The sequence below is a fragment of the Hyaena hyaena genome, unplaced genomic scaffold (assembly GCF_003009895.1).
Source record: "Hyaena hyaena isolate Hyena2069 unplaced genomic scaffold, ASM300989v1 scaffold_456, whole genome shotgun sequence".
Classification (NCBI taxonomy): domain Eukaryota; kingdom Metazoa; phylum Chordata; class Mammalia; order Carnivora; family Hyaenidae; genus Hyaena; species Hyaena hyaena.
The window spans coordinates 563,345-589,538 of NW_024081087.1; the positions used below are offsets into that span (position 1 = coordinate 563,345).

At 57.9% G+C, this 26,194-nt stretch overlaps 2 protein-coding genes across 5 annotated transcripts; one reads left to right on the forward strand and one right to left on the reverse strand.

Annotated features, from left to right (window-relative positions):
• Positions 1-210: 210 nt before the first annotated feature.
• On the forward strand, positions 211-13,012 carry TMEM132A (transmembrane protein 132A). The gene is made up of 11 exons (XM_039253519.1): positions 211-429; positions 3,142-3,356; positions 3,588-3,806; positions 4,800-5,131; positions 6,423-6,572; positions 8,057-8,255; positions 8,348-8,491; positions 9,590-9,792; positions 10,514-10,793; positions 11,162-11,353; positions 11,768-13,012. Exons 1-11 carry the CDS (start codon positions 330-332, stop codon positions 12,515-12,517), a joined length of 2,784 nt encoding a protein of 927 aa, XP_039109450.1. The 5' UTR covers positions 211-329; the 3' UTR covers positions 12,518-13,012.
• Positions 12,929-26,194, reverse strand: SLC15A3 (solute carrier family 15 member 3). Of its 4 annotated transcripts, none has more exons than XM_039253520.1 (9): positions 25,359-26,194; positions 22,057-22,346; positions 20,224-20,292; positions 19,827-19,974; positions 17,860-17,970; positions 16,987-17,155; positions 15,404-15,562; positions 13,662-13,817; positions 12,929-13,214 (listed from the first exon to the last, which is right to left on the reverse strand). In XM_039253520.1, the coding sequence occupies exons 1-9, from the start codon at positions 26,079-26,081 to the stop codon at positions 13,060-13,062; spliced, it is 1,980 nt and encodes a 659-aa protein (XP_039109451.1). In that variant the 5' UTR covers positions 26,082-26,194; the 3' UTR covers positions 12,929-13,059. The 4 variants fall into 4 exon arrangements, with proteins under 4 accessions (XP_039109451.1, XP_039109453.1, XP_039109452.1 ...); XM_039253522.1 differs by having other exon boundaries at positions 25,542-26,192; XM_039253521.1 differs by lacking the exon at positions 20,224-20,292 and having other exon boundaries at positions 25,359-26,192.

A 26,194-nucleotide genomic window follows, 5' to 3' on the forward strand; every position in this document is an offset into this window, starting at 1 on the left:
AGGCGGGTCACCCCCGTGGTTCAGTCCCCAGGGAAGCGGCCTTCTCCGCGACCTCGTGCACAGGGGGCGCTCGGGGCCCGGGGATCCGTAGGGCACTAGGACCCGGCGGGGCGGAGGGGCAGCCCATGTGCCGCGCTCGCTCCCTCCCACCCTCCTGCTCCAGCTCCCGCTCCATTGTCTGGGAGCTGCGGCCGCGGGCAGGCGGCCGGGCGGGCGGCGGCGGGGACCCAGCCGGCCGGGTCGGGGCGGCGCGGAGCGGGCGCGGGAGATGCCGGGCGGCCGGGGGGCCACCTGAGCCGCCCGCCTAGTCCCCGCCCTCCACGGGAAGGATGTGCGCCGGGATGGCGGGGCGCGCGGCAGCTGCTCCCCGGGGGCCCTGCGGCCCCTGGCACTGCCTCCTGGTGGCCCTGGCCCTGGACGTCGTGAGAGGTCAGCGGGAGGGGCGGGGCGGGGCGAGGGGCGGCCGGGCCCGGCCGGGGCCGGGCTGGAGGGATGCGGCGAGCCCGGAGCTGCGGGTTCCCGCACTGAGCCCGGAGCGGGGTCGCCCCACAGCGGGCCCTGAAGGCTGGAGGTCTCCCCCACCCCCGCCCCCCGGGATCTTGCCAACCAACCGCGCTCCTCTGTGGCTTCCCTCACTCGCAGAACCCGGCAACTCTTCCTGACTCAGGACCCGCCGGGTCCCGGGCTCTCACTGCCAGCCCTCCCACCCCCGCCGGGTCCCCTAACCTTCGCGAGCTCCCCTCCCGCCCGAGCATTTAACCCGGCTGCCCCTGCCCGCGCGCGCCAGCTCCCTAATCTGCGGTCCACACAGCTGCACCCCGGCGGCTCCTCCCCTCCACCCCCACCACCAACCCAGCCCCCACGGGAACGGAAAGCAGCCCCTTTGCCTGGGACCGGCGAGGTGCGCAGCCGCCCTCCCCCTGCCCCCAAGGAGCAAGCTGACCTTAGAGTCTCCAGGGATTGCCCCATCCGTGCCTTCCTGGATCCTGCGGGGATCCCCATCACTGGACGAAGGAGCAGCGACTCCCCTGTGCCCGGGGTGGGGGATCAGACTGCCCTTGGCAGGGCTGTGGCTGCTAGGTGGATGACACCACACAGAAGTGGGGGGAGGGATAGTGAGGCATTCTCTACCCCCCCCCCCCCCCGTGAGAGCTGAGCTCTGGGTGCTGGGAGTCCGTGGGAGTCAGGCCACATAGCATCTTATAATTATCCTGGCAGTGGAATAAGAGGAGGACCGGAGGTCAGGGGCTGTCCCCCAGGAAGCCATGGTCACTTAACCTGTTCCGCTTGGGGGCAGGATGGCTGGAGCGTCTCAGACACACGCTCTTTGGTGGGGAGGGTCTCAAAGGAGGTTGAAACCATCAAGTCCACCAGGCCAGGATGGGGAGGAGAGGAAGCTGGCTCCGGGGCTGCTTTCAGCCACCTGCTCCCCTCCCCAGGGGACCCAGCAGGAGCCCTAATAACCCCTTCTAAGGAGAGATGAGGAAAGCCTTGTCACATCCATTATTCAGTAGCCATAACCCCTCTCCCCCAGACAGCACTCTGCACTTTACAAAGCCCTCCCCTGTTCACGGTGTCACTAAAGCTCATTCTACAGGTGAGAAAACTCGGGCTCTGAGATGTTAAATGATGGACCCAAACTCCACTGAGGCAGAATTAAGACATAAACGCAGTCCTCCGGGCTCCCAGGACATCCTCTCCAGGGAGAGATGCCCGGCTCGGAGGATTCTGGAATGAGTAGAACAAGTCCCCCTGTGAATAGACAGGAAGACAACTAATTCAGAGGAGGCAACTGGGGGGAGGAGGGGGAAGACTGAGGGGTTTGGTGAGAGGGCAGGCAATCAAGAAAAGCTTCCTTAAGGAGGCGGCAGCATTCACTCCGGACTCTAAGGGAGGAGGGAGAGACCCACAGTCCAGGGAGTGCAGGTAGAAGCTGTCAGCTTTGCAAGCAGCATAGGGAACAGGAACGACATGTCCCTCTGGGTATAATGCCTGAGCTCTGACTCCCAGCTCCACCTCTCTCCAGCCGTGGGACCCCAGGCAAGTCCCTCCACCTCAGCCTCATCTTCCCCATCTGGAAAGTGGAAATAATCGTGACAGAACCTGCGCTCAGAGTTAGTACACAAACTGAAGAGTTAATATACATAAAATGTTTTAAATAGTAGTCTGCGTGTAGTTAGCGTTCAAAAATGCTTATTTTTATTGGGACTAGCTGATAATTGGTACAAACTCAATACGGTCTTCGGGGCCCTTTTTTTTTTTTTTAATTTTTTTTAATGTTTTATTTATTTCCAGGAGAGAGAGAGAGAGACAGCGTGAGCAGGGGAGGGTCAGAGAGAGAGGGAGTCACAGACTCTGAAACAGGCTCCAGGCTCTGAGCTGGCAGTCAGCATAGAGCCCGACGCGGGGCTCGAACCCACAAACCGCGAGATCATGACCTAAGCGACAGTCAGACGCTTAACCGACTAAGCCACCCAGGCGCCCCGGGGCCCTTCTAAGTCATTGAATATTTTGACTCCCTCCCTAGGCTCATGGGCCCCCCTGCCCCCGCCCCAATTCCACTTTTGCACTCTAGTACCCAGTTGGGACAGGGAAGAGGGGAGCAGGTTTAGGAAAGCAGTGCACGGTTGCCATGGTGATGATGGAGGGGGAGGATGGGTGGACACCCAGGCAAGTCTGGCCGAGGACCCAGGGACAGAGAAAGAGTGTCTGCTTCTCCAAAGCCCACCTTGTCGCCACCTTTTACTGCCCAGGCCCTGTCTAGGGAGAAGTGTACCCTACAAATGCCTCGATATCAAGTAGGTACGAGGGCAGGAATGAGGAGGAAATGCTGAGAAGGTTCTGGTCAAGGGAGGAAGGTCTGAGTCCCTGGAAGGTGGAAGAAGGAATGCTTTGGAAGCTGGCATCCAGTCTAGGATATATAGCCAAAGCTTGGCTCTATCACGTGCTACCCATTTGAGGCTCTTTGAGCCCCAGTTTCCTCCTGTGTGAAATGGGACCACCTTCCCTACATCCTGGGGGGATGGGACATTTATAACCCTTTTCTTCCTCCGCCACCCACCACCGCTGTGCCCCAGCCCGGAGCTCAGGTCAGCGCTGCCAGCTCTGGAACTGGCACTGTTTCCATTCTTTCTTCCCCAGTGGACGGTGAGCAGCGCCCCTTGGATCCTGTCTACCTACCTGCGGCCCTGGAGCTCCTCGACGCCCCTGAGCACTTCCGTGTGCAGCAGGTGGGCCGCTATCCACCTGCCAACTCCTCTCTGGGCTCCAGATCTGAGACCTTCCTGCTGCTGCAGCCGTGGCCCAGGGCCCAGCCACTTCTCCGGGCCTCCTACCCGCCCTTTGCCACGCAGCAGGTAAGGAGAGGGGCTCCAGGGACTCCCCGGCTAATAGGATTTGGAGCTGAGGTCTGCTGTATGTGGTGCAGGAGTCTTCCCCAGCCGTGCTCCCCATTTTCCAGAGGGGAAAACTGAGGCCTGCACATGCTCTCTCCTGCCAAGCTGGGATTGGAAGCCTGGCATCCCATGTTGCCAGAGCTCACTTCCCCCAAGCCCCTGCTTTGTTGAGCACTCTCCTTCTCCCTCCAGGTGGTCCCTCCACGGGTCACCGAGCCCCACCAGCGGCCCGTGCCATGGGATGTGCGGGCCGTGTCCGTGGAGGCTGCCGTGACTCCAGCAGAGCCCCACGCCCGCGTCCTCTTCCACCTCAAAGGGCAAGATTGGCCGCCGGGGCCCAGCAGCCTGCCCTGTGCCCGGCTCTACGCCACTCACCCCGCAGGCACTGCTCACCGAGCCTGCCACTTCCAGGTGAGTGGGCGGGCCCTGCCTAAGCTGGCGCTGCCTGCTGTGCCAGCCCAGAGGATCTGGGGTGGGAAAGGAGAGGGCTTACCACTCCCACACTACCTGGGAGTCACAGACCACCTGACACCCTCCCTGCTCTGCTTGCTTTCTTGGGGACCCTTTGAGAGGGTGATTTAGGGACCCCTCAGGAAGTCAGTCCATTGTTGATGACTTTGGGCAAGTAAGTTTTGTGGGACTCAGCTTCCCCATCTGTACAATGGAGTCATAACGATGCCTACCTCCTATGGCGCTGGAATAAAGACTGAATGAAATGCAAGCAGGAGTAGCTTTTAGCACAGCGCTGGTGCCTGGCACAGCGTAATCACCTGGAAAGCATTTGCATCGTTGTCAGTTATCACCTTTATAATGGCAGCTTCACTGTTTTGGGGGGTCTAGCCCAGGACTCCACTGGAGAGGGGTATTCTTTTTCTTAATATTTTTATTTATTTCTAGGAGAGAGAGAGAGACAGCGTGAGCAGGGGAGGGTCAGGGAGAGAGGGAGACACAGACTCCGAAACAGGCTCCAGGCTCTGAGCTGGCAGTCAGCACAGAGCCCGACGCGGGGCTCGAACCCACGAACCGCGAGATCATGACCTAAGCGAAAGTCGGATGCTTAACCGACTAAGCCACCCAGGCGCCCCTGGAGAGGGGTATTTTGAGGGCTTTGGGATTCTTAGAAGCCTGGGGTGTGGTCAGGGTGGTCCCAGGGTGTAATTATGGGGGAGGCATTGGGACCGGCTCACTTTGGAATAAGACCGTCCCCAAAGGCAGAAGCGTGGCTCTTGGATGAGTGCTGAGCCCTGGCCCCAGTCGTGTCACTGGTTGGCTGTGTCACTGGGCATATGGCTCTGGCCCATGCTGGTCCTGCCTTTCGTGGAGCCCTCGAGCCCTGCATCTCCTGTCGTGGGTGCTGGAACCCCCTCCCCCACCATGCCGACTGAGGCTGCTGTGTGTCCGCAGCCATCCCTAGGCGCCTGCGTGGTGGAGCTGGAGCTTCCCGCCCACTGGTTCGCCCAGGGCTCCAGCACGCGAGCCGAGCTGGCCTACACGCTGGAGCCCGCAGCCATGGGCCCTGGGGGCTGTGGCCCCGGCGGGGACGAGGACGCCAGGGAGCAGGCTCTGCCGGTGGGCGGTGTGGAGCTGCGCTCAGCGGATCCCCCGCAGTACCAGGAGGTACCCCTGGATGAAGCAGTGGCGCTGCGGGTGCCTGACGTGCCAGTGCGGCCCGGCCAGCTCTTCAGTGCCACCCTCCTGCTCCGGCACAACTTCACGGCCAGTGTCCTGACGCTGCGGTGAGAACGGGGCTCCTGGGGCGGGCCGGGGCAGGGGCCTTCCCTTTTGGGGTCCTTACTGGAACCCTGGATCTCTGCAAACCTGAGCCCACTGAACCCCCTCCAGGCTAAGAGCCGTGATTGCCCTGGCTGCAGGCAGGACCCAGCAGGGGGCACAGCCCTGAACTTGGAGTCAGAAGTAGGAAGCTCCCAGTCCTCTGGCACCTCCCTGCGACTCCCTGTCCAGTGGGGCTGACCTTGCCTGCTTCCCAGGGCAGCTGTGAGGCTCCAGGGAGGGGGAACAGGAGAGGGTTCGGAAACTGGAAAGTGCAGTGCCTGGGGGTGGTGAATGCTCTAATGCCCCAGGAGGGGGTGTTTGCCCAGTCACATTCATCTGCATGTTCTCCCACCTGCCCCTCACCTTTGGACAGAGGCTGCTCCTCCCCACAGAAAGGCTCTCATTTTTATGTCCCCCTCTGCAGGATGTTGCCCCAGAGTAGCCCCCAACCCATTCCACTGATGGGTTTGCAGGGTATGACGTGCCTCTCTCATATTTGGGTCTGTGTGTATCCTGTCCCCATATGTCTCCCAAGTGCCTGTCCCGTCCCCCTGTGTGTCACACCCTCCTGTGTTCACTCGCACACTCATTAGATCTTTCCTAGACACTTAAAATATGCCAAGCCCATATGCCAATATGTTTCCACTCTGGAGCTACAGAGGCTAGCAAGGCCCAGTCTCCGCCCGGCACTATGGGGACCAATGGGTAGGGAAGGGACTGTGTGGCACACGCTGGGTGCTAAGTTCTGGTGGAGGTATGAGGCGCCGTGGGGGTCTGCGTTTGGGGTGGAGCCAAGGGGTAAATCTATCCTGCCTCAGGAAGAACTTTCTAAACAGTATTGAGGTTGCCGGAGGCTTGAAGAAGGAGCAGATGTAGAAAGCTGAACGCGCAGCCTGAGCGAAGACTCAGGCATAAACGGGCTGTGCGTGGGGGAAGAGCTTTTGGTGTAGCTGAGGCAGGGTGACAGAGGTGTGACAGCCAACGATGACACTAGAGCAGATCCTGGGGGGGCCTCAAAGCCAGGATTAGACTTGACCCTCGGGACAGTGGGTCTTTGGGTGCCGGGGAGAGCTGTGTGGCACGACCTGTACTGAGATGGGGTCCTTGTGGATCGGAGGAGGGGGAGCAGAAGATTCAGATGGCAGTCAGGGAGGCGGGACGGGAGGCGGGTGCCTGGAGCCGCTTGTGTTGCTCCTCGTTCAGTCCACAGTTCGGCACCCACCTTGACATCCTGGGCCCGTGTCCTCTCCCCAGGATCAAGGTGAAGAAGGGGCTGCACGTGACGGCTGCCCACCTGGCCCAGCCCAGCCTGTGGACGGCCAAGCTGGACCGCTTCAAGGCTTCCAAGCACCACACGACCCTCATCACCTGCCACCGTGTAGGGCCCGCGGGGCCAGACTCCAGGTGGGCAACTCCGTCCTGGGAGGAGCAGAGGAAGGAGGGAGCGGGTTTCTGGGGCCCAAGGGAGGGGGGCTGCCACGCCGCCTCCATATCCCCACGCGAGCAAGTGCAGAACAGAACAGACGCCTTCAAGGAAACAGCACAGGGCAGAGAGGCATTCGTCGAGCTATTTATCCATGTCCAGTTGCATTACAGTGAGTGTCTGTGAGTTTTTGTTTTTTTAATGTTTTATTTATTCTAAGAGACAGAGAGAGACAGCGTGAGCAGGGGAGGGTCAGAGAGAAAGGGAGTCACAGACTCTGAAGCAGGCTCCAGGCTCTGAGCTGGCAGTCAGCACAGAGCCTGACGCGGGGCTCGAACCCACGAACCGCGAGATCATGACCTAAGCGAAAGTCGGACACTTAACCGACTAAGCCACCCAGGCGCCCCTCTGTGAGTCTTATTCCAGGTGATGCCAGCCTTTCCTGGCCCCACAGTTATAGCCCTCACAGCCACTACTCTGCCTCCCATACCCACCAAGGCGGGGGTTGGGGGGGGGCTTTTTCTGGGCCATTAATGTTTCCCAAAAAAAAGCTCTGCTGTGATTCACATTTACGATCTCTTTCTTATTTACGCTCTGAGACTGGGCCAAGGCCATGAGCATGGTAGCGCCCATTTGAGTCCTGGTTCTGACACTTTGGGATGAATAACTGTGCACAAGCCAATTTACTTCCCCCTTTACTCGCCCCCTCCCACTAAAGCCTCAGTTTCCTCACCTGCAGAATGGGGATAGTAATGCATCCCTTAGGGTTTGTGAAAATGAAATAAAATCCTATATAGCAAGCATCTAGCAAGGTTTTTTGTTTGTTTTTCGTTTTTAATGCTTAGTTATTTTTGAGAGAGCACAAGCCAGGGAGGGGCAGAGAGAGAGGGGAACAGAGGCTCTGAAGCGGGCACTGCCTCGTGCAGGGCTCAAACTCGTTGAAGCGGGAGATCATGACCTGAGCCAGTCAGACGCTCAACTGACTAAGCCACCCAAGCGCCCCAGCAAGTGTTTGCTCAAAGAAGGCCGTGAGGGTTATTATTCAGGGGGTTGAGTACCGGTCCTGGGGCTTCGAAGTGACTCTTCCTCCTTGGTAGAAATTGACGCAGGTGCTTTACGCTACCTCAATGGCCCTGGAAAGTGGAAGACTGAGAGGAGGGCGCCTGGGAAGGCAGGAGAGCAAGCAAGCTGTCCAGGGGGGAGGTGAGGTAGCTACACGGATCTTCCAGAGGCCAAGCGTGTGTGAGAGCTTGAGCTCTGGAGCCGGGATGCTTGAGTTTAATCTCAGCCCCGCCACCTTTCACTCTGTGACTTTGGGCAAGTTCTAGAACTTCTGTACTTTAGTTTTCTCATCTGTAAATTGGGGATTCTCATAGGACCCACCTCATGAGTAGAGCAAGTGCTTTCAACAGTGCATGGCCACTAGCAAGCACTCAGTCTCTCTCTCCCTCTCTCCTCTGGCCAGCAGCCCCCTTGAACTATCCGAGTTCCTGTGGGTGGATTTTCTGGTGGAGAATGGCACTAGCGGGGGTGTGGCGGTCACTCGCCCTGTCACATGGCAGCTGGAATACCCAGGCCAGGCCCCCGAAGCAGAGAAGGACAAAATGGTGTGGGAGATCCTGGTGTCTGAGCGGGACATAAGAGCCCTTGTCCCACTGGCCAAGGTAAGGAGTCCCCACCTGTGCCTGGCCAGGCCCCGGGGCCAAGCGAGGCGGAGAGGCTGGGACTAAGCTCCTCCTGCCCCCCCCCCCCCCAGGCAGAGGAGCTGGTGAACACGGCTCCATTGACTGGAGAGCCGCGGCGTGTGCCTGTGCGCCTCGTCACCGTGGACAGTGGGGGTGCTCTGGTGGAGGTGACTGAGCACATCGGCTGTGAATCGGCCAACACCCAGGTCCTGCAGGTGAGTGGCACGCGCCGACCCCGTGTGAGTGTGCCCTGACGTGCCCAGCGACGCACCTATGTCTTCCTCACTCAGTCCCTGAAAGAACAGTTTCTTACTGACACCAGAAACCTCAGTGGGGGAACCCCAGATTCAACTTCTTTCGTTCCCACCACCTCTGTGCACAGTCAGGTGCGAGCTAGGTAACCCCAGCAGCCCCAGCTTAGGTGCCTTCATGTTCATTACCGCACTGACCGATGAGCTGAGGTGGGAGAGCTGAAGCACTTTGGGGGCACCTGGCTGGCTCAGTCAATAGAGCACGCGCCTCTCGAGCTCGGGGTTGTGAATTTGAGTCGCATGTTAGGCATACAGCCTACTTTAAAAAAAAGAGCATGTACCTTGGGATCGACAGATTTTAGTCTGAAACCTGTGTTTGTTATCAGTTAGCTGTGTGATCGTGGATAAGTCTCTTAACCTCTCTGAGCCTTGGCTTTCTAAGCATTAACATAGGAATATATTATCCTGTTGCAAGAATTAAAAGCATCACAGATAATTATGAGAGCCTGGTAATGATCCATGAAGTAAAAGACAAAAAGGGCAGGGCAACCTTCCCCACTTTGAAGTTTGAAGAGGAGAAGCCCAGAGCCTGCCTTTCCTAACTCCTTGCTGCCTGCCTGGAAAAGGTGTTTTGCCACTTATGATCGTGCTTTGCCCCTGTGAGCGGTTCCTTCCTGAGGGCTCTGGGGTGGGTAGGTCTGGCCTGGCTCTCTGCCTTGCTTCCTATAGTAAGGTTGCCAAGGGGCTCCAGCAAGAAAGCCAGCGGCCAGCACTAACCAGGAGCCAAATTTGTGGGCTCGAACGTTCCTCTGCCAGGAGAAAGATTTTGTTGAATGCGGATAGCCAGTTTTCCCAGCTAAACCCCAGGTGAACTTGGGGAATGACTGGTTCGTCCAGAGCGGATCTTTGACTGCATGGCGAAATCTCCCTCATCTTAAGACATGCGCGTAAAATGCACCATGAATTTCAGCCCTGCCCCTTCTTACCGGGAGGGGTCAGGGCAGCCCTCTCTGGTCTGCACCCGTTTTCCTTGGCCTAGCCCCGCTCCTGCCCTCGCGCTAGGTGTCGGAGACCTGTGACGCTGTGTTTGTGGCCGGCAAAGAGAGCCAAGGCGCTCGCGGGGTGCGGGTGGACTTCTGGTGGCGCCGCCTGCGGGCCTCGCTGCGGCTGACAGTGTGGGTTCCGCTGCTGCCCCTGCGCATCGAGCTGACCGACACCACCCTGGAGCAGGTCCGAGGCTGGAGGGTCCCCGGCCCTGCTGAAGGGTGAGTGGAGGCCTTGGCGAAGTTGCTCTGGGACGGAGAGATGGTGCAGGGAATGTGGGCATGGTCCCAAGCGAGGGGGTGGGGGGTGGAGCCCTGAACAACGGCCCGGTTGCTTCCGGTTCCTCCTACCCACCCGCTTTTCACCACCAGCCTCTGACCACTTCATTTGTAGTTGCAGAACTCCGCCGCCCGCCCTCTCTCTCCCCCTTCCACCCTCACTTCTGTGAGGTGTGTATCACTTTCTGATGACCGCGTAACATCGGTCTGTGTGCGGTCTGTCCACCCCCTTCACACTCGCTCCTCCCCGAGATTGTAAGATCTTGAAGGCAAGGGTTTTTGTCTATTCCGTTCACTGCTGTGTCCGCAAAGCCTATGACGGCACCTAGCTCAGTAAATATTGAGAGAGTCCCATCAGAGCCAAAGGTGACGCTCCTCTCGACCTTGACTCCCAGGAGCCAAGAGTTCCAATTAGGAGCCAGAGAGCGGCTTGATGGACAGGCACAGGCACCAGTTAGGAGCGGGGCTGGGGCGCCTCGCCAGCGGGTAGAAGTGGGGAGAAGCGCCCCACTGGGATCAAAGGCTGTGCCCAAAGTTTGAAGAATGCGCCTCCGGGAGCTGGTGGGGTGGGTGGGGTGGGTGTGTCTCCAGTGGGCGGGACCCTCAGAGGCTGGGGGTGGGGCCTGGGCTGACGCCCCGCCCCCGGGCCGGCCTCTCCCCACAGGCCGCCAGAGCCCGAGGCTCCCGCGGTCGCAGAGGAGGCGGAGCGGCGCGCCCGAGGCTGCCGCCTGCAGTACCAGCGCGCTGGCGTGCGCTTCCTTGTCCCCTTTGCGGCCCACCCGCTGGATGGCGGCCGCCGCCTCACGCACCTGCTCGGCCCCGATTGGCTGCTTGACGTGTCCCATCTCGTCGCACCGCACGCGCGAGTGCTGGACCCACGTGTAGCCTCGCTGGAGGGCGGACGTGTCCTGGTGGGCCGGGAGCCTGGCGTCACCTCCATCGAGGTGAGCAGACCCCCTGACAAGGGTGGAGGTGGCCCCCAGAGTGTTCATGGGCAGGTGTAAAGAGTGTCAGAGGGGTCTGCGGTGTACCTGGTCAGGTATGAGCCCAGTGGGATTGGGGGTTGGGGGAGAATAGGGTGGCCCGTGTAATGGGGGACATTCTCAGAGCATGAAGGGCTGGGGTTGGGTATGTGGGGGCTAGGTCTTGAGGGTGGAGGAAACTGTCCCCTAGGCATGGGATTGGGGTCCAGGTATGTATAGGGCACATGGGGTGCAAAGGGTGGGGAAAGGCAGCCGGTTCAGATGCTGGGGCTCAGCGGGGAGAGGCTGGGCCCCCCTCCCCCCAACTTGCAGCTCCCTCTCGCCCTCAGGTGCGCTCCCCACTGTCTGACTCCATCCTGGGGGAGCAGGCATTGGCCGTGACGGATGACAAGGTCTCGGTGCTGGAGCTGCGGGTGCAGCCGGTGATGGGCATCTCACTGGCCCTGAGCCGGGGCACTGCACACCCCGGGGAGGTCACAGCCACGTGCTGGGCACAGTCAGCCTTTCCCGCCCCAAAGCAGGTGACAGCTGGGGGTCAGGGGGATGAGGCCAACATCTCCAGATGGGGGCTAATGACGGGGATGGGAGATACCTGGACCCCTTGGACCTTAGCGTTTTCAGAATGAGGTCTGACTGCCCTATAAGGTAGTGAGCTCTCTGCAGCCGGAGGTGACCAAGCAGTGGCTGGCTGGAGTGTGGCAGTGGGAGGTTGATTAGCTGGCTCTGAGGACCCTCCCGATGACTCAGACCCCAGGGCTGAGTGGCAGACAGGTGATTGACGCACGCCCCCTCTCTCCCTGTGTTTTGTCCATTTGCCTGTGTCTGTTTTCTCTCTGATCTCTCCTCCTCCGTGTGGCCTGTCTCTGTGGGAGTGGTCTCTGTGTGCATGCGTGCGTGCCCTCGCATGTCTCTGCCTGTGTCCGTGTGCCCTACAGGAGGTGGCCCTCTCCCTCTGGCTGTCTTTCTCTGACCACACCCTGGCCCCCGCTGAGCTCTACGACCACCACGACCTGGGACTGTCCATCTCAGCTGAGGAGCCCGGTGCCGTCCTGCCAGCCGAGGAGCGGGGCGCCCCGCTGGGGGTGGTGGTGAGTGGGGCAGGGGCCGAGGGGCTGCCCCTGCACGTGGCTCTGCACCCGCCCGAGCCCTGCCGCCGGGGCCGCCACCGTGTGCCGCTGGCCTCTGGCACCGCCTGGCTGGGGCTGCCCCCGGCTCCCACCCCGGCCCCTGCCCTCCCATCCAGCCCTGCCCGGAGCTCTCCAGCCACGGAGGCCAGCACGGGGGGTAAACGATGGGAGGCAGGCAGTGTTGGGGGCAACAGGGGCGTGAGGGGCAAGTTTGAGCGGGCAGAGGAGGAGGCTGGGAAGGAGGCAGAGGCTGGCGACACGGAGGAGGAGGAGGAGGAAGAAGAGGAGATGGTCCCCGCCCCTCAGCGGGTCACCGACCTAGAGCTGGGCATGTACGCTCTGCTGGGCATCTTCTGTCTGGCCATCCTCATCTTCCTGGTCAACGGTGTGGTTTTCGTGCTGCGCTACCAGCGCAAGGAGCCCCCCGACAGCGCCACGGACCCCGCCTCCCCCCAGCCCCACAACTGGGTCTGGCTGGGCACTGACCAGGAGGAACTGAGCCGCCAGCTGGACCGGCAGTCCCCTGGCCTGCCCAAGGGGGAGGGGGGCTGCCCCTGAGAGAGTGGGGGAGGAGGGGAGGCCCTGACCCTGACCCAGGCCCCTGCAGGGGGCACCACCGGCCCCTCGAGCACGCTGGCCCGGAAGGAAGCCGGGGGGCGGCGGAAGCGTGTGGAGTTTGTGACGTTCGCACCAGCGCCCCCGGCCCAGGTGTCTGAGGAGCCCGCAGGGGCCCCTGCCGTGCAGTCCATCCTGGTGGCAGGCGAGGATGACATCCGCTGGGTGTGTGAGGACATGGGACTGAAGGACCCCGAGGAGCTGCGCAGCTACATGGAGAGGATCCGGGGTAGCTCCTGACCCCTCCCTGCCTGCCCACCCTCTGGTGCTCGCTGCTCCAAGCCCCCTGCCTCGGCACTCAAAAGGACTCCCACCTGGGCCCCCTCCGCCCTGCCCCCCCATCATGGACCATGCTCGTGAGGAAGGGCTTAAGCCCCTTATTTATGGGAACCATTTCATCCTAATGTCGGGTACAGAATAAACTCAAGGAACCCCCCACCTGTGACTGCTGCTGTCTGTGTCCTGGGGAGAGAAGCAGGGGGTGCTCAGCCCCTATCCCTGCTGGGGCAGCTTTGGGAGATTGGGCCCCGAGCTGCCCTCTCGTAGCGACCAGCGATCCAGATAAACAGGAGGGCCGTGGCGGCCTGGATGGCGGCCAGCAGGAAAAAGTAGAGGTCCATTCGGCAATTGTTGATGTTCCCTGGGGAAAGGAGGGGTTGGCATTTGGGTTGGGCCGGGCAGGGCTGCCCCGGGCCTGGCCGCCAAGGAGGTATGGACAGACAGTGGGTGGGCAGACAGCCCTCCAGCATCTGGCCACCCCTGGTGTTTCCTGTGGCGTCTGCAATTCCTGCTATTCTTTCCAGGGCTTAAAACACCAACGCTACAGGGAAAGGTGACCCTTTCAGCCAGAATGACAGACTTCCAGATGCAGGGAGGAGCCCTGGAGGCCTGCTGAGTTCACGGGTTCCTTTTTGACAGTTAGGGAAACTGAGGCCCGGCGTGGGGAAGCCACGTTGTGGGCAGCTGGCCAAGTTTGGGCTAGAACCCTGTCCCCCCGAACCCAGCCTGCTATTTTCATTCTGCCTGGGGTCAAAGCCCTTAGGCTCCTTTCCGGGCCTCCCACCCCCAGGGAGGACCCCACACTCACCGAAGTCCTTGGGGCAGTAGAGCCAGCCCCCTGGCAGTGACAGTAGTGCCACGAGGCTGGAGCCCAACAGCGAGCCCACTCCTGACAGGCAGAAGAAGATGCCCATGATGGCACTCTGCATGGAGCGAGGAGCCTCCGAGTAGGCGAACTCCAGGCCTGCGGGGGGGCGTGGGGGGAGGGGAATGAGACCCAGGAGGCCAGTGGAGGAGCAGAGACGGGGCCCCAGACCCCTGGCCCACACTCAGCAAGCCCCCATCCGGGTCTCCCTGGACTGCCCACTACATGGCTAGGACAACACCTCTGCACCGCTGGCACCTTGCCTCTGCCCTCCTCATCTGTTCCCCTCCCCCCTGGACGCCCCCACATTGCTCTGTCTCCCCTCTTCCTCTTCCTCCTGGGTTTCCCATCTCAGATAGCACCTCTCTCTCCCCTGCTCTCTCTGCCCACCTTCAACATCATCACCAAATCCTTTTTTTTTTTTTTTTTTTAAGCTAGAGAGCGCACCCATGTGCATGAGCAGGGGATGGGCAGGGGGAGACAGAATCCCAAGCAGGCTCCATGCTCAGTGCAGAGCCCGACATGGGGCTCCATCCCACAACCCCTGGATCATGACCTGAGCCAAAATCAAGAGTCAGGCACTCAACTGACTGAGCCAGCCAGGTGCCCCATCACCAAATCCTTTCGATTCAACCTCAGAGATCTCACTGTCTGTCCTCTCTCTTCCCTCTACCCTGGACCACCCTCCAGACCTGGTTATTTCCTGCCCAGCCCCAGCAAACGCCTCAACTCCCCTGCCTCCTGTCTTCCTCCTCACATAGTCAGATGGGTCTGTCTAAAAACCCTCGCATGGGATCCTTTCCCTACCAAAATCTCCTGGGCGGGGGGGGGGGGGTGACTATGGCCCCCAGGAGAAACTTCAACATCCGGGTTTGGCCCTGCACCTCTCCAGTCTTCCAGACACTCCCCACGAAAAGCTCAGCTCTTTGCCTATGCTGTGCCTATTGCCTGTGACACCTTTCCTGCTACGTGCTGAGTTCTGCCCCCGCTGCCCACCTGCTTCCTTCCCACCTCGTCCTTGGGCTTTCCCAACATCCCAGAGTCCCTTCCACAGTCCCCCACTGGGTATTACTGTCTGGGGGATCCCCCTCCAATTCTGAGTGAGTCCCACCCGGGCCCAGCCCTGGCCTGCAGCTGAGGAAGCTGCCCGCTGGCTGAGTGAAGAGTCCACCCCCACCCTACAGCTCTGGCTCACAGCCCGGCCGGGGGTACAAATCTGGACTGCCTTATTACAACACAGCGACCCATGTGCTGTGATAGATGGGAACAAAAGGAGGAAAGGACTCCCTCTGCCCAGGGGCCTCGGAAAGGGCCTTATGGAGAACCTGGCATTTAGGCTCAGAAGTGAAGGGGAAAAATAGTCCTTCGCTGTGAATCTGAGGCAGAGGGAACAGCACTTGCACAGACACGTGGGGATGAGGAACGTGGTGCCAGGGACTATGTGGGAAGTCCTTATGGGAGTGTCTCAATCCTCTCCAAATCCGCAGTGCCCATCATACTGCCTGGCACAAACCAAGGGCTAGCAAGTCTCCACTGGGTGAAGGCAGCCCTACTTAGAGAACCCGGCCTTCCTCCACCCACATGCACTTGAGAAGCTGTGCCTGCGAGGCCGCTGACTTTGCTTGAGGCAGCACCAGGCAGAGCCCATCACCTGGTGCCACTGCAGGGGGAAGGGTCCCGGGTACCTGGGATACTGGCAAAAATCTCACTGATCCCGATAAGCAGGTACTGAGGGGCCTGCCACCAGATGGACAGAGGTGCTGCATAGTACACATTCTTCCCGATCTTCTGGGACACCGTCTCGTTGCGATGGATGTACTGTAAACGCTCCATCTCTAGGCCTCCTGGAGGGGGGAAGGGGGGAGGGAGTGTAGCCAGGCCCACTGTGTGCAGCTTAGCCCATGGCAGAGCATGGCATACAGTAGGTGTTCACTAGGTGAACTGAGCAGCAGGTAAAGAAGAGAATACTGGCCTGGAGGCAGGGTGGAGGTCCCAGATTTGAGTTTCAACCCTTTGATTTTTGCTTTGGCAGCTAGGAAGCTCGGGATGAGGTTTTGCAGTCATTCACAGGAATGACTTGCGTTGAGAGCCTGTTACGTGCTAGGCATCTAATATGCAGCCTTGCAAATTAAAAAAAATTAGGTTAAGCAACCAGCCCAGAGTCACATGGCTTATGAGTAGCTGGGGTGGATTTGAGCCCCGGTGTGTCTGATTTTGCCACTGGCGCCATTTCCATGCGATCACGTGACTTGTCTACCACTGCATCAAGTGTTGCAGAAGGGTTTTCTAACCCGGTGTTCAAGCTTCGATTTCTCTCCTTCCCCATTGTTTAGGAGACAACTGCACTATAGTGAAATGAATACCGGATGTGGTGTTAAGTGACTCAGGTTCTAATCCTGGCCCTGCCACACTGTGTGACCTTGGGCAAATCAGTTAAGCTCTCTGAGACCCAGTGCTCACTCAGATGCAAGGAGTAAGAATAAAAATCCCAGGGTTGCTATGAGGATGGAACAGGACAGAGCGCATTAAAGCGCGTAACTGACAAAGAACTTGGTTTGGTTTTCATCCTTGTAACACAATACTATCTATTGAGCTTTAATCCCCCCTGGCTCCTACCCCTGTGATCCAGGCATAGTACTGGGTGTTTTACAGACGTTACCTTTTTTTAATCCTCAGAACACTCCTGCTAGACTACATTCCATGAGGGCAGAGCCCCTATCCTACACCAGGGATGAATGAATTACTATCCCCATTGTAGAGGTGGGGCTCGCAGACACTAAGTAACTTCAGAATCATCAAGTTACTAAGTGAAAAGGACTAAGGTTTGTGCAATAGCATGAAAAGCTTCTTTACCAGGAGCTTACAGAAACTTCTTTACCATTTTATAAATGGCTGCAAATCCTTTAGAACCAGAGGAAGGAAGAGAATCAATGATAAGTTCTTTTTAAGTGGCTGAGCGTCTGAAACATTCATTGAACCCAAGTATTGGGCACCTGTGTGCATTAAATGAAAAAGAAAGGAAGAACCTTGCCTTTAGGAAGCTTACATCCCACTGGGGGACATCTTGTTCCCTCTCTTGGCCTGAGTTTCTTCATTTGTCAAGAAGAGGGGAAGCTTGGACTGGAGGAGGACGGTCCCCTTCAGCTCACACCCTCTGGGAAGCCAAGATGGCACCCACGGCAGGAAGGTCTTCTTGGCCCCCTGGCCCACAGCACTAGCATCAGCCCGAAATGGAGCCAAGCACCCACCACCTTGTCCCTCCACTCACCGGCCACAACCACGGAGGCAAAACCAAAGAACATCCCCAGCGCCATCTTCTGCAGGGCTGAGGGCAACAGCTTGCAACGCAGCAGCAAAGGGTCCAGCAAATGATCCTTCACAGGCACCAGGATCAGCACCACCACGACGTTGGCCAGGAGGAGCCAGGCTTCCGGGGTCTGGGCAAGAGGGAGCCAAGCAAGGCAGGCTAGCAGAGCAGAAGGGGCTCTGGGCTGGAGTTGGGAGAGCTGGCCTCCGGACCCACCCTGGCTGAGCCGCGGCCAGCCCCTTTCCCTCTCTGGAATGCACATTGCTCAGCTGTGGACATCGATGATGGGGGTAGATCAGGGATGGAAGATAGGTTCCTCTGACCTCCGCCAATGGGGAGTGGCTGCCTGGAACATACTTGGGCCCAGCATCAAACATGTCAAGATTCATCAGTGATGTCTTGCCTGGGTAGGGAACAAAGGTACAGCGGCCAATGTCATTTAACTGCCAGCTCTGAGGGCCTTTGATTGTATGAGTCTTTGAGATGCCAGGGGACTGGTTTGGAAAGTCCCGGCGAAAGGCAGACATCTGGGCAGCCGGGGGCCCCAGGGAGTGGGAGTGAGGGGACTCAGGAGAGACCCAAGGGTCCCAAGTGCGCCCTTCAGAGCAGCTGTGGGCGGGAGCAAAGCTGGCCTGAATTCTTCTGAGCAGTTGAGCATCTTGGCAGGGTGCCTAGGCTGGGGCACAGCTTTACCCACCTTCCAGGTGCTTTTCCCTTTCCCTGAGGACCCCCTGCCCCCTGGGTGTGGAAGCAGCTTCATTTCCTTCTCTTTTTGTAGGGGGAGGCACCCAGGGCGGCCGGAAGTGGGGGCTGAGCACCCACCTTGTCTCTTACCTTGTAGCCGCTGCCCTGGGCTCTCAGAGCCACAGAGCTGTTGGCCGGGTAGGCGGGGAAAATGGTCGGGATGTGGAGGTGAAGACCTTGCAGGACATAGGTGGACTGCATCTGTCAAGAGAGATGGAGGCGTGCCTGGAACAGACCCTCACCTCCAGCCCCAGGAGAGTCCCAGCTCCCCAGACAGGCCTTCCGTGGAAGTAGCTCAGAGCGGTCCCCTCCCCCAGCCTCAGGGGGAGCCGACCTCCCTGCCCTCCTTCCTCTGGGAGCCTCCTGCAGTCCTGTGCTCTGCTCCCAGACCTGTGAGCTTGCCTGCGCAGCCCTGTCCCAGAGCCTGGGCACAGCTGGGCCGGCTCACATTTGTGTCTCCAGGGCCTGGCGCAGAGCAGGTGTGGATAAATGGTTGTTGATATAGGGAAGATAATGACATGGCTGTCCCCACGGGGAGCTCTCATTTGACACCGCGGCCAGGCTGAGTCCCACAGGCTGACACAGCACAGGCACCATCTAGGCACCAACCCACCTGATTGGCTCTGGACACAGGTGCAGGAGCACGCTCTTGGGGGCCCAGTGCCCACTGATAGCCTCCGATATCACTCCTTTGGCTGTTATATAACATGGGGGTGGGGAGGTCCCGGAGAATCCCACAGGAGGGTCTGGGGCTGGGGAGGGCACTTAGGTTGCTCAGGACAGCAGCTATTTACCAAGTGGTACGTAAGGATGTCAATATTCTGACAACCAGTATGACTGACAATCAGCCACGGGCACCTGCACCCCATGTCCTGTCCCCTCATGGACACCTTCTCTGTGCCACCTCCAAGTAGCAGGCTGGTCCTGCATAGCCCCCATCTTCTGTAATGAGCAACAAGCTTCCTATGAAGGGGGTATGGAAGGCAATGACCTTGTAGTCTGGAGGTTAGAGGCTGTGGGAGGCTGCTGCCCACCCTGTACACCACACACACACACACACACACACACACACACACACACACACACTGCTAACCCGCTAACCTTCCCCTCAGGAAATGGTGGGAAGAATGGGGAGCCTGGGTGGCTCAGTCGGTTAAGTGTCCGACTTCGGCTCAGGTCATGATCTCACGGTTTGTGGGTTCGAGCCCCGTGTTGGGCTCTGTGCTGACAGCTCAGAGCCTAGAGCCTGCTTCGGATTCTGTGTCTCCCTCTTTCTCTGCCTCTCCCTCACTCATGCTCTGTTTCTCTCTGTCTCAAAAATAAACATAAAAAAAAAAAAAGAAAAAAACGGAAATGGTGGGAAGGAGTAGCTCTCCAACCTGGCTGAGCACCAGTGTCACCCAAGAAGTTTCTAATTCTAGAGACTTCCCCCAGCAATTCTCTTTCGGTCGTCTGGTGTGGGACAGGGGTGGCTGAGACACAGCTAGGGCGGGGAATCACCACTGCCAAGTATTCAACGCTTTCCCCTAACTGGCTGTGAGGCATTGGGCACCCGGCACACCTTCTCTGGGCCTCAGTGGAGGTGGCCGAGAACCTGGATGCTGTAAAGCTGTTAGAGCCTCAAAGCCACCTGTTATACACAGGAGGCCCAGACAGGTGGGGTGACAGTCAAGTCCGGGGGCCTCTGACCTGTCTCCAGTGTTCCTCGTGCTGGAGTGGAATGGTCGAGGGGCGCCTGGGTGTATCAGTCAGCTGAGCGTCTGACTTTGGACCAGGTCATGATCTCATGGTTTGTGTGTTCAAGCTCCACATCAGGCTGTGTGCTGACAAATCCTCTGTCCCCCTCTCTCTCTGCACCCCCCTCTTCCTCTCAAAAATAAATAAACACTTTAAAAAATTATCAGGATGGCTTTGTGCCAGCCCTCAGGTAGCTCCAGTTCACTCTGTGAACCCCTGACCCCCTTTCCACATGCTCTGGGCTTTTTCAGTGAGAGCTGAGCCCAGTCGGGGGGCTTGGGGAGCCAGTGTAGACCAGGACCAAAGGCCAAGATGCTCACCTGGAAGTACACCATCCAGTAGGGCACCAGGGTCACCATGACGGGCAAGATCTTCACCAGAACCTGGAAGTTGGCGATGTCGTCTTGCGGGGAAGGGCCAGGCTGGGGAGACCTCCGCGCAAGCAGTGTTTCTGTGCCTTGAAGGTCTCTGTGGGGCCATGGGAGCAGCGGGGAAAATCACCACCACCACCACGGCCGCCATGATCCCCTAATCTAATCATGCCCCCCTATCACCAGTGACCAGAGCCATCACCTCCAAAATCACCCGTCTCTTCCCTCCACCATGAGCGCCACCTTCTCCATCCTCATCCTCATCGTCGTTAGGGAGGTGAGCGCCCCCAAAGCCAGCCTCCTGCGGAGTGTTCATTACACTCCCAGTCACTGTCCTCGCTGTTACCTCCTTTCCTGCACAAGTGGCTTATCAAGACCCATCCCACCGGAGCTGTGGCTCCATGGTCCCGTGGTCCTGAGGAAAGTAGACCAGAGACTGTGGTGAGCGGAGTCTTGGGGGATTTTTGGCTCACAGCATCACTTTCCAGTGGGAAGCAGGGGAGTCCCAGTCCAAGCCTGACTCAGAGAGGCTGGCCCAGGTTTGATATACCCCACCCCCCCGCCAAAAGCCCCTGCTTGCTGTCTCCAAGTCCACCCTCCTCAACAGATGACATTACAGCCCTCTCCCCACGTGATGAGGAGGAAAGGGGCAGAGAGGTGGGGGTACAAGGAAAGTGATCAGGAAACCGGATAGATCAACCACTGCTACGACCTTTGCCCTTTCCCCTTTGTCCTCACAGGTTTCTAATCCCTTCTTGGTCAAGCGCCTTGCCTCATCCTTTGAAAATTAAAAAAAAAAGTTAATGTTTATTTATTTTTGAGGTGAGGGGAGGGTCAAAGAGAGCGGGAGACACAGAACCCAAAGCAAGTTCAGCCTCCGAGCTGTCAGCACAGAGCCTGACACAGGGCCCGAACCCACGAACCGTGAGATCGTGATCTGAGCTGAAGTCGGACGCTTAACTGACTGAGCCACCCAGGCGCACCTTGCCTCATCCTTTGAGAAGCCAAAAGGGATAACACCAGTGTGGTCATTCCCAAAGAAGGGCCACCATCAGCTTTGCTCTTCCCCGCCTAGTATGTGATGCTGCTCTACCACCGATGGGTGTTTAGTTCCCCTGCCCTGAATCTGGGCCAGCCTTGTGGCTGTGCTGACCAATGGAATGAGCAGAAGCGATGCTTCTGCTTCCTTCCCTTTGGAACGTTCTCTCTTGGAAAGCTCCCTGCTCTGGTAACCCAGAAGCCTTGCTGTGGCAAGTTCTAGCCACAGGCGTGAGGCCACGTGAAGGGGAACCGAGGCGCCCTTGTTGACGGCCAGCATGGAATGCTCACATAAGTGAGCTGTCTCAGATGTTCTGACCCCTTCGGGTTCCCCAGATGACTGCAGCCCCTCCGGTGACATCACAAGTAGCAGAAGAACTGCCCGGCTCCACCCAGTCACCCACAGAATTGTGTCAGGTAATGAAAGGTGGTTGCTTAACCCACTGAGTTCCGGGGTGGTTTGCTGGGGTGCAGCAGATCATTAAAACAAAACCCCACGACAATGCGCTAGCTTGGAAGAACACGTTCTGCACCTTTCCCATCTCGATCCTCCCGACAGCATCTGTAATGGGCTCCAAGGCCTCCAAGTTTGCTTAGCATAAGGAGTCAATGAACTCAGGAGGGAGGGAGCAAAAGGAAACCGTTGTGCATTCGCAAGATCAGGAACCATCCTCCCTGGGGGGCCGGCTAACGGAGGAGGGGCAAGCTTGGCTGACTTCTTAGACTTTCTTGTACTTAATGTCAAGGTGGTGGTGGATTATTTCTATCGTATCCCAACAGGCTTTGCTGGTACCGTATCTCCGTCATCACCTGCCATAGTCAGTCACCATGGCTTTACCTTCACTACGGCTGCTAACAAATCCCTCCATCTCTACCTTCATGGCCACCATCACCGTCAAGATCATTAACATCCCCATACTTTCTACGGTTAGTCCATTGCCAGGACCACCACCACCACCTTGACCTTCGTCGCCATCCTCCGTCACAGTGGGCAGCGCTGGCCCCTGGAGAGCAGGTTGTCGTAAAGGGCTACCTTGGGAGCTGGACCGGAAAGTTCTTCCAAGTGGATTGTGCCTACCCAGGAGAAGCACGGCGCTTGCCCAGGCTCCGCGGCCCCCTTCACCAAGAGCCCTCTCCTTACCTGGCAAAGTGTCGGTGCCGCAGCCGGGGACAGCAGTTTTGTAAAGCAAGTTTAAGCATAGAGGACACTTGGCTGCCCATGGGGGGCTTGGTGACGAAGACGGGGGTGGCAAAGAGGAAGATGAAGAAGGCCAGGCCCACGCAGCCCACGGTGATGCCGTAGCCCAGCGGGAAGTTGATGTTCTGCTGGATAAAGGCCACCACCAGCAGCGACAGCACAGCACCCACGTTGATGCTCCAGTAAAGCCAGTTGAAGAAGCGGCGGCTGGCCTGGCGGCCAAGATCCATCACCTGCTGGGCAGGGGTGAGAGTAAGGGCCCAGGAGGTCCGCGGGCACGCCGCCACCGTGTACCTGTGCCCCCTTTCCCACAGAGGCACTGCCTGGGTCAGAGGGCAAACATTCCAGCACTTCCCTAGTCCCTGATCACTAAATAGACATTCAATAAATATTTGTTCATTGAATGAATAAACTTTTCCCTGGGGAGTCACTTGTTAATGACTAGGACATTTTGGCACAGCTGTTTTTTCAGGCCCATGGCACACAGCGCTTTTTAATTTTCACCAAGGAGGGCACACAACAGATGTCCAGTGCATTTTGTTCCTTTCCGGTCGATGTATCCCTTTGTCTCTGACTGAACAACCTTCATATGCACCACCTTTATAATCAGAAGAAAGCCAATAAAAATCGGGTCTGTTCCACATTATTAAATGTGATGGACGCGCATGACTGCAAGAACAGTTAAGAGTCTAATTGAGAGTCTCCTCTGCAATTTGCAGATGCAGGGTTTTCTATCGTGGCCCATCCCTTCCCCCTCGACTTGCTCCCTCGATACACACAGGCAGTGGAATAAGGTTGGCATATCAGGGAAAACAGAGGTGGGCTCAGATAGAGCCCCAGGAGAGGATTCTGGTCTGGTGGGGGAAAAAAAAAAAGTCCGGCCCCTCAGCAAGGGCAGCAGGGCTGAAAATCTTTACCCAGGATTTGGATCAATCTGCAACCGTCAGGCCCCAGGCCCCCTTCCAGTCTGCTGGCTCGAGTCAGCTGCACTGGCTGACTCCACCTCAGACCGGTCCCGGTTCCAACTCAGTAGCTCTGGGGAAGGGGAGGGGAGGGGAAGGGAGGGGAGTGGTGGGAAGGTAATTTTATTTCTAAAAGGCAGTGCATTTCTAAAAGGCAGTGAGGACTAGAGATCAGTTCTCTAGGTGATTCTGTGCACATTACACCCATCACCCTTTCAACATACCGCCACATCTCAAAATCGAAAAAAAAAAAAAGCTCTCCTCTTTTGTCAAGCTTTACTTTCTGTAACTGCATTGGTGGAAAAGTGTGTATTTTGTTCCTTTTTCAAAAATGAAATGAAAGTCCATACGGCGGCATTCCCTCGGAGGTTCTGAGGGGGTCCTCTCGGCAACCGAGAAGGAGGGGCGTGTTCACTCCGTGAGAGTTTTTGCTGTAGATTCTCAAGCAGGAAATTAAATAAGTCTCATTATGTGCAGCCACTTCCATTTATTAATTGGAAGTAAATGAACACGACAATTGCAGCTCTAAGGGGAAGAGCAGGCAGCCCATTCCGGATATAAATGAGCTCTCCCAAAATGAGCGCTCTGTCAAGAATGATGGATGGTCCTTTCTGAAATCAGCAAGTGTGTTAAAGCTGCAGCCCCTGGCTATGGCCATGTGCCAGATGGTGCGGACTCTTCCCACCCACGCATCCTTCAGCTGACTGACCCCCCCAAATTCTGCAGCAGCCCCTCGCAGCTCTGATGTACCTACCTGTCACCCCCATCCACTCTCCACTGCAGCCAGAGATGTTTTTAAAGAAGTCACATCCAGTGATGTCCACCCCTGCCTAAAATCATTTCAGTGTTTCCAAGCCATCCTAAGTCAGGTTCAGACCCTGTAGGGCAGCCTGGCCTCAGCCCGCCCACAGTCCAAGCTCAGTAAACAGGAGAATGCTCAAGAGCAGTTATCACTGTTGATGCCACCGGAGTTCTGCCACCAGGTGGAGGGAGAGACGGGGGACACTGGATGGTGGAGTCTTTCTGGAGGTCAGTGAGGTCAAGGGCACAGGTTAAGGGCACCTGGCAGTAAAGTGGATGTCACTGAAAGAGTACAAAGAAGGGAAGAAGAGGGATTCCTATTGGTAGATGTTGGGGGTCTCCTAGCCTGAAGGAAGGTCAACAGATTCCTGAGAATGGACAGGTTGCCCTGGGGCCACTGAGTCCCCCATCACCAAAGAATCCAAACAGGCTGGATAAGGAAGTCCTTGGCAAGGACACCAGAAACCATTGGATGTTGAATTGTGGATGCTAGTTGGATGCAATGATTCTTTTTAAAATGCCCTCTTGATGATGGTGAATACATACAATGAAAGAACATTTGGAAACCAGAGACAATGAGGGAAAAGTACGACTAGTCCAGTGGCCTGATCCCACTACTGCTACAATTTTTTTCCTGTTTTCCTTTTTAGCTGACTCCCAGTCTTTTCATATGGCTATAATCATATTCTGTATGCAGTTCTGCCTCGATTTTGTTCACTTACACCATAGATGCTTGTTATAATCATATTACAGGTTACTTAAAATTATTGTCTAATATCCTACTGAGGAAAGCTATCAAAACATAGTCATGTCTGAGGCATTTACTCATTTGTTTAGTAAATATTTACTGACTTTCTCCTACGTGCCATGCTCTGTCCAAAAGCATACAGAGAAATGCTCAGAAGTTAAGATATTTGCCCAAGTGCTCCTGGCTGGTAAGCAGCAGAGTTGGGATCCAAACAAGTCGGCTTGAACCAGCCTCTATCCTGCTGGTTAGGAAGAGGCTTTCTCCTTCCCTAGCCCCCGGATCTCTGTAACACATGAAGGTGGGGTTCATGGGAGCGCCTGGGTGGCTCAGCTTGTTAGGCCTCCAACACTTGGTTTCCATACAGGTCATGATCTCCCAGCTTTGTAGGTTCGAGCCCCATAACGTCGTAGGCTGCGCTGACAGCAAGGAGCCTGCTTGGGACCCTTTCTCTCTCTCTCTCACCCACTCTCGCTGTCTCTCTCTCAAAATAAATAAATAAACTTAAAGAAATATGGGGTTCATGGTGGGGCCTGAAGTCCAGCTCCCCACTCCTTGACCTGCTCTCTATGTGAACAAGGGCAGGTTGATTAATATCCGGAAACCTCAGTGTCCTCATCTGTAGAATGGGCGCAATAATACCACCTACCTCCTGGGTAGTTAAGAGAATTAAACTAGTTGAAACATTGAAGGTGGCTCACAGTCAAAGAAAACCAACTACCCACTACGGTCATTACCATCGTGGCCATCGTGACTGTTCGAGTTAGCTCCCCCTCTTCTTTCGAATAAGGAAACTGGGCGCGCAGAGGGGAAGTGGTTTGTCCGAGGTCGCTCCTGGCTCTGCGTCTCAGCCCCCACGAACGCCACTGGCCCTGTGCGTTCCCTGGGCCTCCGCGCGGGGCGGCCCGCCTGCCACTCACCTGGTCGGCCCCGAAGGAGGTGAGGTTGCTCCGGATGGAGCTGGCGGCCAGGGCGAGCAGCAGCAGCCCCGAGTAGAGCGTGGGCGCGCAGTACTGGGCGGGCGGGGCGCGCGGGCAGTCGGGCGACGGGCAGGCGGGCGCCAGGGAAGACTGGGGCACCTCCCCGCAGAAGGAGCGGCGGCCGTCGAGGAAGGCGGTGGCGAGCAGCAGGCCGGAGGCGCACAGGTAGAGCAGCAGGCTGAGCGCGATGGCGCGGTGGCGGCCCAGGTACGCGTCGGCCAGCCAGCCGCCCACGGGCGCCAGCAGGTAAGACGCGCCCAGGAAGACGAGCGCGGCGCGGGACGCCTGCTGGCCGTCCCAGTGGAAGCTGGCGCTGTTGAGGTAGAGCACGAGGTTGGCCGAGATGCCGAAGAAGGCGGCGCGCTCCAGCGCCTCCACCAGCAGGACCGCGGCCGCCGCCGTCCGCCGCCACCGTCGGGGCGCCCGCGGCCTGCGCGCCAGCAGCGGCCGGCGCTCCTCCCCGGCGCGCGGCGCGGCCATCCTGCACCTGCGGCCCCCGAACGCGCGGGCGGCCCTCCCTTCTCACCCCTTGTGGCCCCCCTTTCCGCCTCTGTGCCTCTGACCCCTCTGCCTGGTTTTCCCCTTCCTGCCTC

Excerpts from the sequence above, each read along its gene's own strand:
- TMEM132A (XM_039253519.1), top strand. The coding sequence starts at position 330 with ATGTGCGCCGGGATGGCGGGGCGCGCGGCAGCTGCTCCCCGGGGGCCC. Across the intron at positions 9,793-10,513 it reads GTCCCCGGCCCTGCTGAAGG|GCCGCCAGAGCCCGAGGCTC; the intron begins GTGAGTGGAGGC and ends CTCTCCCCACAG. Across the intron at positions 10,794-11,161 it reads CTGGCGTCACCTCCATCGAG|GTGCGCTCCCCACTGTCTGA; the intron begins GTGAGCAGACCC and ends TCTCGCCCTCAG.
- SLC15A3 (XM_039253520.1), bottom strand. The coding sequence starts at position 26,081 with ATGGCCGCGCCGCGCGCCGGGGAGGAGCGCCGGCCGCTGCTGGCGCGC. Across the intron at positions 17,156-17,859 it reads CCCAGGGCAGCGGCTACAAG|ACCCCGGAAGCCTGGCTCCT; the intron begins GTAAGAGACAAG and ends CCTCTTGCCCAG. Across the intron at positions 13,215-13,661 it reads CTACTGCCCCAAGGACTTCG|GGAACATCAACAATTGCCGA; the intron begins GTGAGTGTGGGG and ends TCCTTTCCCCAG.